Genomic DNA, 14,913 nt, shown 5'->3' on the forward strand with positions numbered 1-14,913 from the left:
GTAAATTAGAAATGGTCAAAAATATCACCAATGCAATTAGTGAGGATAATGCGCTAATAACCATAAAGTTTTCTATGATATTTGTCATATAATCGTAAAATTGCTATTTAATAAAAGGAAATGTGGAATTATCTCATATTGCCTGATATATATCTTAGGCAACACATATCTATCAAATACTTGAAAGACAATCAATTCGAATTTTGAATGCATAAATAAATAAAGCGCGTAATAAAAGCGTTTAATATACAAACAAACAGAAATATATTATTGTAATAACAATTTTGCGACAGTTGTTCTCTTTTGCAAAACGCTTCTGAGAACATATAAACATTGAGAGCTCCGAGTACATAGATCAGACGATTTCGGAACATTTTTGAGAATAGAAATAACAGTTTTCGGAAGTAAATCAGCAGCAATTAAGAAATTGTTCATCATTTTGAACGAAATCGGGACATAATTCGGAACAGCGAAGAAACCATCTGAATTTACTTGGGACGGGATATTAACTTCTATAAATCTTGCCAGAAGCTTCATCAAGTCAGCATAAACAATCGGGTTTGACATTTTCAAAATTTGGATCAAAACTAAATCATTTTTAGCAATAAATTTTTCAAATCTATCTATATCACGAACAGTAACAGCTTTTAGAACTTTATAAGCAGCATGAGCAACTCTATAATCCGAATGAGAAATGAATGAGATAAAAACCATTGCGTAGTCATCACATGTGGCATCAATCTAGAATATCTTAGCAACCATATCTATTTTCAACCGAATGCAGTCAGGATCTTTGTTTTTGTCAATTGATGCAACGAGATTTGCAAAAAATGGGGATAATACATGTTCCAACGACTCACATGGCTTTTGAAAATTCTTGTAATTCAATCTAATTATAAATAAAACCGTTTCCTTCAAAAAAGAAATGGAACTTTTTGTATCTTTCGTCAAACACTCAGCGGCAACGAGTTGGAACCATCTCAAGTTAGATATAAATGTTGATGGAACATATGGATATTGCAACGAGTACAAAAAAGAGAAAATTTTGTTTTCGTAATTAAAATTTTTGAAATTAAAGGATTTGCTCATAAACATCGCATTTCCTATATTCGGATATTGCTGGATACAAATTCCTAGCTTCCTTGTTAGTATGAAATTCGAAAGAAAGTAGAAATCCGTGAAAATTGATTTCGAAATCGTTTCAAAGAAAGGAGATTCATTGGAATAAAGAGATCCAACGAGGATATCAATCACTGTGAGTGGGACCATCGGAAATTCAACAATCATGTCAATAATTGTCTCTTTAAACTGATTTATGTAATTTGTCATGGAAGAAATCAAAGATTTGTGGTCTTTCGTTACTATTGATAAGAGTTTCTTACAAAATGGAAGGTTCTTGCAAATTCTTTCGATTCCGGAAAAAATTAATTCTCTCTTCGAAAATTGCCACAATTTTTCATAAGTTTCCCTGTTTTCTATAACGATACTTAGCTCTGTAAGGAAGTCATCGATGTGTGGATGGTAGGGATGAGGAGTAGATGGAGAAAATCTCCAAATTAAAATTGAAAACCTAAAAAACTGAAGAACATTCAATTTCAAGAAAAAACCGACCGGAATAATCTTCTTTGACGAAGCGTTGATTATGGAAATCATATTGTTATCTGAAATTGAAAATGGATCTTGATTTAAAAAATTTAAAAGGTTTTCTATGGTTATTTGCTTTATATCTTTTCGCGATGCATCGTATATAACAGGCTGCGTTCGATATAATGGCTTTGAAGGACCAAACAAAACTAATTCTTCGATAATGTTGTTTGGAAATGAACTTTGATTTAGTTTTCGCTTTCTACTATTGCTTTCACTGCAATCATCCATTAGCTCTTCGTATAAGTACCATTTCTTGATTGTTTCCTTAGAATTTTGAATTCTTTTGTAAAAATCGTTTTCTATTATGATTGGCTGAGTTTGTTCTTTTGAGAACTTCGGCATTTCTTTTGTTGGCATTGTTTCTAGCTTTAACAAAGAAGAGAATTCTTGTGGTTTAAAAGTTTGCAATCTGATCTCTTCTGTATCAGTTCCGGAACTTCTTCGATGTTTTAGATAAAATTTCTGGTTGATTTGAAGTGACTTCTGAAATTGTAGTTCAAAATTTGAATTTTCTTTGTCAAACCATTGTTTTGATTCTTTAACATAGTCATCGTATGTGTCAAATTCATCTGGTAGTGGCATACGCGAATAGGTAAATACAGGCCATGGATTTTCATTGAAAATTAATTCGGAATCTTTATATTCTTCATTGTTTTTTATAACCAAATCCTGTTCATTTAAATGCCTGACGTATATTTTAGAAAATATTCGACGATTGGATCTAACAGGTCTTCTGAAAAAAGCAGAATAAAATTCCGAAGAAAAATCTTGATCTAAAGGCTGAACTCTTTGTTTCTATTTAACAATACTATCAATGTATTCCTTTTCCGAATGAAAATCATTCGGATTAGGAAAACACAGTTCGTTCATTTTTTTGAAATCAAAATTCAATAATTTACAAATCGCCTGAATTGAAAATCTGTAAGTTTTAATGTACATCAATAGCTAGTGCGAAATCTCGATTTCTGATTTACACAGCAAAAAGTGACAAAATAGCATTTCACTCTTATTAGATAAATTTTTCATTTCGAACTATATTTTGCTTTTTTAAAATATTGTAATTAAAATTTTGATAAAATCTGACATTTATTTCTGAAAACAATAAATTTGCAAAGGAAATTTATTTCTTCCTTCTCGGAGCGAAAGGATCATTAATAACTTTCTTTTGAGGTTGCTCTGGTTGTTGTGGCTGTTGCTGCTGCTGTTTCTTCTTGTCTTCGATCGTCGCCTGCTTCAAATCGACCTTCTGCATTCCGGCGAATGGATCCTTTGGCTGGCCAGCGCTGGACTGGCTGCCGAATGGGTCGAATCCGCCGCCTGCGTTGTTCGAAGATGATCCAAATGGATCTGATGAGTTCTGTGGCTGTTTGGCTGAGGAACCAAACGGATCGTTTCCAAATGGATCTGATGAGTTCTGTGGTTTGTTTGACGGAGCAGCAAATGGATCACTACTGTTGTTTGGCTGATTTCCTGATTTCTGTGAGTTATTCGAAGGATTGCCAAATGGATCATTTGATGGTCCTCCAAATGGATCTGATGAGTTCTGTGGCTTGCTGTTGCCAAATGGATCATTTCCGTTACCGAATGGATCTGATGAGCCCTGTGATTTGTTATTTGAAGGTGGAGCTGCGAATGGATCATTTCCAAATGGGTCGGATGAATTCTGTGGTTTACCTGATGGAGCTCCAAATGGATCTGAAGAGTTCTGTGGCTTATTATTAGAAGATGGGCCGCCAAATGGGTCATTTCCGTTTCCAAATGGGTCGGATGAATTCTTCTGTGCTGGTTTTGCAGCGAATGGGTCATCATTGCCATTTGAATTAGCAGATGGAGCGCCAAATGGGTCAGAAGAACCCTTTGGAGCTGGTTTGGCAGAGAATGGATCATCATCAGCCTTTGCGGCTGGCTTTGTTGGGGCTCCGAATGGATCATCGTTGTTGTTGTTTCCGAACGGATCAGCAGATTTCTGAGCCTTTGGTGCTCCAAACGGGTCAGAAGCATCATCCTTCTTCGCTGCAGCTGGGGCTCCGAACGGATCTGACGATTTCTGAGATTTCGGAGCTCCGAATGGATCCGACTCATCTTTCTGGGCCTTTGGAGCACCGAAAGGATCATCGTTGTTTCCAAATGGGTCGGCTGACTTCTTGTTGTCCTGTTTCGGAGTTCCAAACGGATCATCGTTATTTCCGAACGGATCTGACGATTTCGCTGCCTTTGGAGCACCGAATGGGTTATCGTTGTTTCCAAATGGGTCGGCTGACTTCTTGTTGTCCTGTTTCGGAGTTCCAAACGGATCATCGTTATTTCCGAACGGATCTGATGATTTCGCTGCCTTTGGAGCACCGAATGGGTCATCGTTATCCTTCTTCTCGGCTGGTTTTGCGGGTATTCCGAACGGGTCATCGTTGTTTCCGAACGGATCAGCAGATTTCTGAGCTTTTGGAGCTCCGAACGGGTCATCGCTCTTTGGCTTGGCATCAGCCTTCTTCGGAGCACCGAATGGGTTGTCGCTGTCTGCGAACGGGTCGTCGGACTTCTTAGAATTGTTTGATGGAACGGAAAACGGGTCATCTGAAGCAGCTGGGTTTCCGAACGGGTCTGCTGATTTATTTGCAGCAGGTTTTGCCGGCGCTCCGAACGGATCATCGTTTGCCGATGACTTATTTCCGAATGGATCTGAAGATTTCGTCGACATTCCAGCGAACGGGTCATCGTTATCCTTCTTTGATGGAGCAGATCCAGACGACATTCCAGCGAACGGGTCGTCGTCGTTCTTTGCTTTGGAGGCTTTCATTCCGCTGAAAGGATCATCGTTGTTCTTCTTTTGGCCGGCCACGGACATTCCTCCGAACGGGTCATCGTTCTTAGCGGGCGGTTTCTCATCGGCAAAAGCGAAAGGATCGTCAGATTTCTGCGGAGATCCGAAATCTTTGTTTCCATTTGGAAGGAGCTTCTGGAATCTCCTCTTTCCGACAACAAGCGACTGAAGGACCTCGATGGAAACGTCGGCGTCGCTGTTCTGAGACTGCACAATCTCCATTGCGCGGTGAACAAGAGCCATCTGGCACGTCCTTGCGATTTCGCCGGCGGAGAGGCCCTCTGTGCCCTGTTCGAGGTCTTCTGGAGTGGTCGCGGAGTGGAGAAGAGTGTTTTTGATGGAGCATCTGATGATTTCAACGCGGCCTTGGCGATCTGGCATTGGGAACTCAATGACTTTGTCCAAGCGACGGCTGCGCTTGAAATCTTTTGGTATTGAGTCGGCGGATTTCGCTGTTCCGATGAAAACAACGCGTGGATTGTCAATGCACCGATCGATAGCGGAAAGGAGGGCGTTGGAGAGATGGTTGTCGGTTGCTGTATCTGTAAGAGAGATGGGATCGCAAATCAAGTCAATGTCGTCGATGAATAAAATTGATGGAGCTTTCTCGTAAACTCTGTCAACGAAGCGTTTGAGAATAAATGCGGCATCGTTAGGAGATTTAGTAAGGAGGTCAATCGCTTTGATATATTCGAAATGGCAGGGAGTTTCATTTGAAATCGCTCTTGCAACGTAAGATTTGCCAGATCCGGACTGTCCTGTGATGAGGATACCGGAAGAAGGTCGAACACCAAAAGAACTAACTAATTTTGGTTGTAAAAGCGGAAACTCTATTAATTTGCGAATTTGATCGATTTGCTTGTGGAGACCACCAATAGAATCATAAGACACCGTAGAGAAGTTGATATTTTCGCGATGTATTGGTTGATTTCTGTATAAAATCACTTCTTTGTCTTGGATGATTACTTCTTCTTCTGGAGAGCAGTTTACAACTTTAAATTCGATAACACGGTTAAGCGCGTAGACAGGAATAATCTGATCCCTTCTTATCGGCATTCCGACAAAATCATAGTTTGAAGCGTAAAGGAGATCGATGATTGACCCATCTATTCCATCTATTGTCTCGGATACTGCAGAAATAATGACATCATCGGCTTTTGCAACTTTCTCAGCTGCTTCTACGACAACTGTTTGTCCTAAGAAGCAGTGAATGTTATTTCTTACAGCGCGTGGTATTTGGATGTTTGCGATTGGACATTCCTCCTTCGACGAATACAATTTGACGAGAATTGATTCTTTTGATTGAGTTTTTATTCGAACGACTTGTCCTTCGCGGAAAGATAGTTGTGCCATCTTTTCCGGTGACATAAATACATTAAATCCGTCTTTTTGACATTGATCAACAAAAAAGGCGGATGGCGCTTGCATCTTTTTTAAATTTTTTTTTACCTTGAAAAGTTGACGATAGTTGTTCTTCACAAAAATGTATAATCTGCCTTTTATTCAATGGATAATTAGTGTACATTATAAATATAATGATGTGATGTTGATTACAAAAAATGTTATTAAATTGAGGAATTTGGAGTTTAATAACTTTTGTAAGCCCATAATGATTAATCACACATGCTACACTCAACTCATTAAAGCTATAGATATCATTACTCAACTGTGTTTATTATTGTTTTATCTCGAAGGATTGATTCTTATATGAAACAACTCATCGACATATTTCATTTCGCTTTATACACATGTGCTAAAAACAGATAGTTATGTTCTCTAATGAGTTTTGCTTAGCGTAATTAATTATTCATATATGATTTTGTGAGTGAAATATTCTTGATCACATATCTGAGATGTGCATATCATATAGCTATATGGGGTGATGCAAATGCATGACGGTAAATCATATGATCAGTGGTTGTTTATGCAGTCACTTTTCAACTAAAAGATCAGACTGTAGTTTGATTAATTATGGCATCATCAATCATTAGTCATGAAGAAAACGTAATTCGTTCTTTTTCGATATTAAAACGTGACATTATAAAAAAAAATTAATTATAAAAAAAAATTACAATGGGGGACGAAAGAGCTATTCTATCTAGGTTTCATCAGATTTTAACTTTCTTCACGGCAAAGATAGAAACTCTTAGTCTCATTGTCACAAATATTGGGGAATATTTTAAAGGATTATTTTCGTTTACACTAGATGACGATCTTCGCGACATCTCCGACTCCGATGAGGATTTTATGGAAAAATCTCGAAAGTTCTTAGATCGGTATAGTGTCAAAGAGCTGACTGAAATAATTAATCAAACAATTTTACCCGAAAAAGTTAAAAAATTAGGAATAGACGACTGGTATGTTGAATTTAATCTTCAAGATCCAGTGACTCATTATTTATATGTTCGCACACATCAATGTAAAGAAGATGAAAAATTTATTGCCTTCATGGCAGCATCTTTGAATCAAAGGGATGGCAAGTATGACTTATTCCACGTTCGATGGTTCGCATTACAAAACCCATTAGGCGAATTTACGAACGCAAGACCACGATTACCTGGCCAGAAGTACCCAGGCACGGGATTTGGCAGAGACTGTGTTCGTCTTACTTACTACTTAGCGAGGAAGGCCGGTCGAGACGGAATTCTCAATTCTCCAGAACATTTTCACAACGCTTACATGTACGACTTCTGTTATTTCGTAGATCCCCAGCAGGAGGGCTGGTTCAGAAAGCTGAAGAAGGATCTGAGAAAGGATATAAAGAAAAAGGGCTTGGCACTGGTAAGCTGGGCAATTTATCTCGGCTGCCTCAGGGAAAAGGGGAACCCTGTAAAGTGGGAAATGAAAGAACAGGCTATGCCGATTTCTCTTAGATATTACGCTGTATTTTTCCTCCCTAGATATAACTACATAATGGAAAAGGCTAAATACGAAAGTGGCCCGTTTACAATCGATTGGGAATTGGCTGAGAAACAATGCTTAGACAAAATACTATTTAACAACCCTAATTAAGTTTTATTTTTTATTGTTTATTATTATTTTTGTTTTGTGTTCATATTATGTATTGCTGTAAATATATAGTGTTTTATTCTGTCTACAAATTATACCGATTTAAAAGGAAAATTTAATATTTCCAAAATAATTGAACTAAATAAAGGTTTCACAACTCAGTTCTTAATTAAAAACAATTGATTTCTATGTAACCTACAAATATAATCAAAATTTTAATATTATCAAAAAAATAATAGAGAATTTTAAATGTAATCAAATAAAATTGTTGGAAAATCGTCATAATTTGTGACGGTATGAGTTAAATAAACAGCAGCTGTCGGAATATAAACTAATAAGAAAGGAATTGTCAGTAACCTCGACATTCTTGTAGTAAATAACCTATCTATTGCAGGGATAACGGCCATAGTTTCAAATGGAAGCATGAATCGCATTGCATATTGATTCAACAAGAAAAATGAATTTATAAACCAAATCAACGCAGATAAGAATAAAGGGAATGATCTTTCATATAAACATATAATAGAGAATAAGTTAATTGCATAAAAACAAAAATTTCCATGAATAAGCCTCAATTTGTCAATTGAAACAAAATTCTTGAATAACTCATGCAAAGGATAATCTTGCACCATTAAATCAATAGGTTTGTTCAAACATAAATGCCTTACAAAATTTCGATCATAAATTCCATAATAAAACAATGAGAAAATACCTACAACAGATCCAAACAGATAAATAAACATTGGTAAGCGTCTCCCTTTGATTATATATAAAATATTGAAAATAAAGATTAAAATGAGTGATTCAGCTCTACAATATGTGGATATTGCAATTGTAACAAAATTTAATAGGTAATTTCCATTTCTGTAGAAAATAAATGATAATAAAACGAAGCAGAAGAAAAGATTATCTCCACATGCGGATAGTTTAAACAATGTACCGAAAAATGGCGCAAAGCAGTATAATATTGTTGAAAATAATGGATTTTGAACTAAATTGTAAATTTTAAGAAATCTGTTGAACAAATATATAGAGATTAATGCTACCGTAATGCTACTTGCAATAATGACTGTTTGATAATTGCTTCCTAATAACTTAATAAAGATCATATCTAAATAACTTTGTAATTTCAATGACGGAAGTTTGTTTCTTATCTCTGAATGCTCTTTGTTCGTAATTTCTAGGTAGGCTGATGCATAATAATTGAGTGAATCTTGATAAATAATGAAATAATTATATTTGCATGTTTTTTTGCAGTAATAATAGAATGAAAACGCAAAAACGAGGTATATTGCCCAACATATCAAGTCATGATAACATGGAAGCCAAAAAAATCTTGGTAATTTTTTACTTTCATATGATTTCATTTTTTTTAGATGTCAAAATCTAAAGGGAATTCAATAAATTAATAAAACATCTCTTCTGGAATAAAGAATAAAAAAAAAAAAAAAAAAAAAAAAGGTAGTGGGGCCTCCAGGCACTTCGTGCCCTCTAGCCCTGAAGATGTTTAGTATAACTTTGTCCGGACAAGTAAGGGTCTATCGTCGCTACAGGAAAAGTTACGGGCGTTCCAAGGAAGTATACTTTGAGAAGCCTTTTCCCCCTTATAGAATGAGATAGGACGGTTATTTTACAAAACTGACAACACTTTGACCGAGTAGTTTTTTGTGCTGAACAAAAAGTGTCATATAAACATCTGTCAAAAACCGCTTTTTTACTTCACTTAAAATGCCACGTAAGCTACGTAAGAATATACGTAAGAGGAAGGGAGCATTGAAACATCCAATAGTAAAACTGACACCACAACAACAGTTGCAACAACAAATGATGAATGACCCCACTATGTTGCAACAAATGTCAAGCAACCCTATGCTTTTAAACCGAGTTATTGGTGCACAGAGTGGAGGTTTAAGAGCGGCACTTTTAGCGAAAATGGCAGGCTATGGTGGAGCTGCAGACGGAACAGCTTATAACCCTCAAAGTCAAATGAATTTGAGTTCACTCAAAAATCAAATAACAGATGTCAAAAAGTCAAACATAGACATACAGAAACAAATAAGTGAAAACGAAAAGAAACTAGAATATGACAGACACACAAAGAAACTCAATGAGTTAAACGTAGAGAAAAAGAAGAAAGAAGAACAACTGAAAGAACTAAGTACAGAGGAATATGCAAAAAAAGTGTCAGAAAAAGCAGCAGAAGTAGCAAAAATGGAACAAGATGTTATAAATTTGAAAAACCATACTACTCAATATAAAGTACTGAAAGATGAAGAGATAAAACAAAAAGCCCTGAAGACATATATGGATAGCGATGAGTATAAAAAGAAGTTGAAGCAAATGTAAAGGCAGAAAAACTTTTACAGTTGCAAAACCAAACCGTACAGTATGAAAACTTAGCACAAGAAGTAAAAATAACGACGCAGCCATGCAAAAGGCAATGAAAAGCGCAGAATATATAAAAGCTAACAATGACTGGTTAGATGCCCAAGCCAACGCCAAAGCAGCCCAACTTATAGGGTCAATAAGGACAAAAATACAAGCGGATGAAGACAGTTCAAATGAAGCTTTAATGAATGCTGACTTTAAGAACGCCTTCGAAGCTCTTCATAGTAAGGTGAAACTAGTGAACGACTTCTCATCTGGAAAGAAACTGAAGTCTGAAGGTTTCGACAAAGAGTTAAGAGAAGTAGCACAAAATATGACGAAAATAACAGATGCAGCAACGAGACAGGCAGTTCAAAGTGCCTATGACGCCGTTAGAGCAACTGTTGTGGAAAGTCAAGAAAAAGAGTTACAACAGACCAAAACAGACCTAGTAAATGCTTTCTTAAAAACGAAAAGTCAGGTAGGACATTATGCTGCAGATGGAACATATGTGCCAGCTGGTGGAACTTATATACCAGCTGGTGGAACTTATATACTAGCTAGTGGAACTTATATACCACCAAACCCTCCAAGAGAAGCACCTGCACCAGGACTACCTAAAACATTTACATCGTCACATGGACACAGACACAGGCATGCACCAAAACCAACACAACAACCAACACAACAACCAACAGTTCAAAACACTGCACCACAACCAACAGTTCAAAACACTGCACCACAACCAACAGTTCAAAACACTGCACCACAACCAACAGTTCAAAACACTACACCACAACCAACAGTTCAAAACACTGCACCACAACAACCACAAACAGAGCAAGGACATAAAAGAAGTAGAGAACAAGGAAACCAAGAATTCTTAAAAATGCTTAAGGAAAATTATGGTTACCCAGATACTCTTGACTTTAGTGACAGATATAAAGAAGCTATTAGAAAGTTCAAGGAAGGAAATACTGACCCGAACCTATTTAGCTTTATGGTTCAGCACCAAATGGGATATAATTTCAAACCTGGAAAATACAAGCTCGCTAAGGGATATGATTTAATAGCATATCATCCAAATGACATGACTGAATTTACTCCGAGATATTTGGTGTCAGAGCTAAATGATAATTCAACTCTCTTCATGAAACGCGTAAAAAATAGAGACGGAACGAAAGAAGAAAGGTTTATGAGTCCGGATGACTTAGATAGGGAACTTTTTAAAAACGGTCTCGGAATATATGAAATGCCAGCAGATGAGGTACAAGAAACTCCACAGGAAGAAGTTCAGATACAACCAGACATGGAAGAAATAGTTCAGCAACAACAGCTAGAAGAGCCTGAAGGAAACGAACAAGTCCCTCCTTTGGAAACTAACTTCACAGAACTAGATGAAGATTTGGAAACAGCCGAAAAATCTTGACCCTCAACAAGTGTATGCAGGGAATATGGAATCTTTCCAAGAGTCTAAGAAAAATTCGGCTGACATAGTAGAAGAATATCGAAAAATGTTCGCCGACATACAAAAGACTCCAACATCAGATGAAAATATTCAGCATAGAATGGAAGAACTGAAAGAAAGTGTACGCAAATACAACAATCCTTTTTACTTACGACCATATAACGTTCAATCTTTGGCTGAACTCGGTGAAAATAAAAGGTTAAATTTCACCAAAACATATAGAAATGAAACATTGTTTAAAGTTCATTCAGAACCTAACCAATATGGAAACAAACCTACTTTTGTTTCTGCAGACTATGGAACTACAATGAGATGGGGTCATAAAGCTAATCCGGATAGGTGTTCATAAACTTACAACCACAATTCCAAGAAGTTGTAGACGCAATGGAAGTGAATGGTGAACCAGATATAGCTGGTATTTTCAGCGCGGCTTTAATGCCATTGAAAGATATGAAAGATGCAGATATTTTGGACCAGTATGAAATGAACATGGCTGATGGAAATATAACACCTGACGTTCTAGAACATTTATCTCAAAGAACTACACAGAACCATAGAGATGGTATATTTGGTGAAGAGTTTAGAAAGAAAGTTAGGGAGAGAGAAGGAAGAGAACCTATTGTACATGACCTTGCAAACGAAAGTTTGCAAAATGTCATAAAAACTTACTTTGCAGACAATGAACCGAGAATGGATGAATATTTAAGAAAACTCAAATGGACAGTACCAAATGAAATGTTAGTATTGAAAAACATGTTCCTTGACAAAATAAACCAACTACAGAAATAAATGACGCAAGACTGAAACATTGGGTAAAAGCTTTCCCATTCACAAAAGATATTATTGGTAACATGGAAAGAAAACCAGAATGGCTACAAAAACATATATTTGGAAACGAGCTTATTCCATATGGACAAGCTCTGTTTGAAGAGCTTGAACCGGAAACTCAGGAAAGAGTCATGCAAACAATACGCGAAGACTCAAATACAAACTATGACAAAATCTTTCTAGGATATAGGTTACCTGAGATGGGCGACCAGAGCCCAAAGGCAAAAAGGACATGGGAAATTTACAACATACTAGGTGAACATGAGGCAAAGATGCAACAACTTGAAGCAGAGGGCAAGTTACCAAAAGCGACACCAAAGAAGAAGAGTAGAACAAAGTGAAAGTAGTGAAGAAGTAACTTCATCTAGTGAAAGTAGTGGCAATGAAGGAAAAAGAAGAGTTAAAAACTCAGTCAGGAAGAAAGTAAAGCTTGGTCCGAGTGGGTTCTATTATGACACATAAATACAACTATTCTATATTTTTACCCATATGAAATGTACGCCGCTCAGAATATAACGCCAACAGTTTTGGATGCCATGAACGGAAATGTTTCCGAATGGTATAACGAATGCGACAATGCCATTAGAAGGTCAGAAATAGTTCCTGGAACTTACGAAATATACAACTGCTGTTTCTTATGGAAACGTAGGTGAGTTTGGAGAAGGTCTCTTCAACAACAGTAGATATTGTTACAGGGTTGTGTTCGACAAGTTTAACATTATACTTAAAGCTTGACAAATTCTTCTCCTGAGTTTGAAGTTTGTCTTTCACAGTTGTTGGTAGTCGTTTGAATATCTGCAACAGAACTTAAGTCTCTGCTAACTTCAGGATATGTTGGTTCTTTTACAGGAACATTGTTATACCATCTTCGTCCTCGTATGGTTTCCCCACTTCAACATCTCTGTCTTTGACATTGACAATAACACTTTGACTGTTTTGTTTGAGTTGGTGAATTTAACTTCAACATCTGCACCGCCATTAAACCTTTTGAAACACTTACGCTTCTATTTTTCGGAAAATGACATTTTACTTAGAATAAAAAGATGGACGTATTCGAGTATCTCTTCGAATTGAAGCAGAACAAAGTTTACACACACAAACAATACAAATACATTGACAGAATAGTTTCTTTATACAAACAATGGAAAATGTTATAGAATAGCAGTCTTTGCTGAACCAAAATATTTTCATAAAGCAAAGAAAAGTTGGTATAACTGAAATGGTGAAAGTTCTTGAAGCAGACAAAAATATAACAACAAAACTTACAGATATTTTCTAAAGGTAAGTTATAATACAATATTATGTCAAAACTGGCGTACTGTCAATATTTGACGGAGAGAAGTCAGTTCAAGAACAACTTACTGACCTGCTGCCAAAATCTGCTCGATGGAAGCTGTCGTTATGCAATCTGAGGAGCCCCAGCAGGTTTCATCGAACGAATCTTCAAAGAGCATCTTCCGTGAAAAGTGCTATTGGTTTTGTAAACTTCTTTGCTTTCAATTCATCTGGACCGTCTCTGTCACCAGTATATTGTATTTGAACTGTACCAACAGTTGAAATACCACCCATAAAGTCTTCTGAGTCAGCAAATGGAATGCCAAGCCAAAAAGTTTGAACGGTCTCCATTTGTATATTGAGTTTTTTGACCTCCTGTATGAGTCCATACTTTCACATATGGCATAATAGAACTTTGCATTTCAGGGTTAATGTTGTTGTGAAGTTGTTGTTAAAGTTCATAGCATCTAATGTCAAGTTGTAATGACCTCATATCCTCAACTGTAGAATATTCTTCTCTTGGATAATATTTGCCATCTATGTTTATATGATATTTAATACCGGGGTTGTAGAAACAAGAATAGTCATTTATAGTTCGTCTGAACAGTACAAACATAGTATCTGCATGTTTCATTGCAGTTGTTAAGGCAATATCTGTTCTTGCACCTGGGTCAGCACTTTGGTTTCCAACTTCACCTGCAAAGTCTTTGACAGATATTTGGTGTATAGGGAACATAAGTGGAACTGCAATATATTTGGCAGCTAAAGCATTTGAAATATCTGGGTCCAACAATATAGACTGCAAGTCTGCTTTCTATTCTCTTGCATTCAAATTTTTCGCATGTGAACTTAACTGGGTCCCAAGCAGTTCCAGCAGCATTGAAATAATAGTTTACTTCAGTGTTGAAGTTTGAGAAACCAAAGTCTAAGTCAACTTTGTCTTTGCAAAAGTCACAGAACTTGGCTCCACCAGTTCCAGCTACAGTAAGAGTGAATGGGTCTTGTTTGGTGCAATGACTAAGTTATTTTTGCTTGGAGTAAGTTCGATAGAAATTTTTCCTGCCCAGTTTGGCAAGTATCTTAAAAAACCTGAAGATGAGGAAAGATGACAAAGGAACTCTAAGTTTCAGTTTTACTTTAGTGACAGCATTTCCATCTGAACCAGAAAGGTTAACATAAACTCCTGGAACGTTAGGGTCAAGTCTTCTTATTTCTCAATGGTTGCATACTGGTCTGTTTGTTCTCTAGCTTGTGGTTGTACTGAGTTTCTCAAAAGCGAACCATTCATAGTTTGCCCATGTTACTGTTTGAACTAAGTCAGAGTTAGAATATATCTTATATCCCTGAAAACTTCTGGAGCATATTGGTATCCGACATAGAAAATTCCATTGCAACCTTTCTTGTCAGACAACTTGGCAGAAGGTTTTTATTTCAATGTCTTGTTCCACGTATAAGAATGAGTTGTCAATAGAAATAATATGAAACCTGTCGCAAGCAATAT

The 14,913-nt window shown here is 36.6% G+C and overlaps 5 protein-coding genes and 1 pseudogene across 6 annotated transcripts, besides 1 other annotated feature; 4 read left to right on the forward strand and 2 right to left on the reverse strand.

Annotated features, from left to right (window-relative positions):
* Positions 1 to 225: 225 nt before the first annotated feature.
* TVAGG3_0452900 (uncharacterized protein) lies at positions 226 to 2,513 on the reverse strand (the record flags this gene model as incomplete). Its single annotated transcript, XM_001304743.1, has 1 exon — positions 742 to 2,229. The coding sequence occupies one exon, from the start codon at positions 2,227 to 2,229 to the stop codon at positions 742 to 744; it is 1,488 nt and encodes a 495-aa protein (XP_001304744.1).
* Positions 2,514 to 2,725: 212 nt separating this feature from the next.
* On the reverse strand, positions 2,726 to 5,912 carry TVAGG3_0452910 (ATP binding; the record flags this gene model as incomplete). Its single annotated transcript, XM_001304744.1, has 1 exon — positions 2,768 to 5,893. One exon carries the CDS (start codon positions 5,891 to 5,893, stop codon positions 2,768 to 2,770), a length of 3,126 nt encoding a protein of 1,041 aa, XP_001304745.1.
* Positions 5,913 to 6,527: 615 nt separating this feature from the next.
* Positions 6,528 to 8,974, forward strand: TVAGG3_0452920 (uncharacterized protein; the record flags this gene model as incomplete). Its single annotated transcript, XM_001304745.1, has 1 exon — positions 6,539 to 7,477. One exon carries the CDS (start codon positions 6,539 to 6,541, stop codon positions 7,475 to 7,477), a length of 939 nt encoding a protein of 312 aa, XP_001304746.1.
* A 228-nt stretch (positions 8,975 to 9,202) lies between these two features.
* Positions 9,203 to 9,720, forward strand: TVAGG3_0452930 (protein of unknown function, DUF4106 family; the record flags this gene model as incomplete). Its single annotated transcript, XM_051234687.1, has 1 exon — positions 9,203 to 9,720. A coding segment is annotated over one exon (518 nt), but the record flags the coding sequence as incomplete, so codon positions are not given.
* A 182-nt stretch (positions 9,721 to 9,902) lies between these two features.
* TVAGG3_0452940 (protein of unknown function, DUF4106 family) lies at positions 9,903 to 11,088 on the forward strand (the record flags this gene model as incomplete). The annotated part of the gene is made up of 1 exon (XM_051234688.1): positions 9,903 to 11,088. A coding segment is annotated over one exon (1,186 nt), but the record flags the coding sequence as incomplete, so codon positions are not given.
* A 605-nt stretch (positions 11,089 to 11,693) lies between these two features.
* On the forward strand, positions 11,694 to 12,478 carry TVAGG3_0452950 (annotated as a pseudogene). Its single transcript has one exon. A coding segment is annotated over exon 1 (785 nt).
* A 1,059-nt stretch (positions 12,479 to 13,537) lies between these two features.
* Positions 13,538 to 14,913: a mobile genetic element.

The sequence above is a fragment of the Trichomonas vaginalis genome, chromosome V (genome assembly GCF_026262505.1).
Source record: "Trichomonas vaginalis G3 chromosome V, whole genome shotgun sequence".
Taxonomy (NCBI): Eukaryota; Parabasalia; order Trichomonadida; family Trichomonadidae; genus Trichomonas; species Trichomonas vaginalis.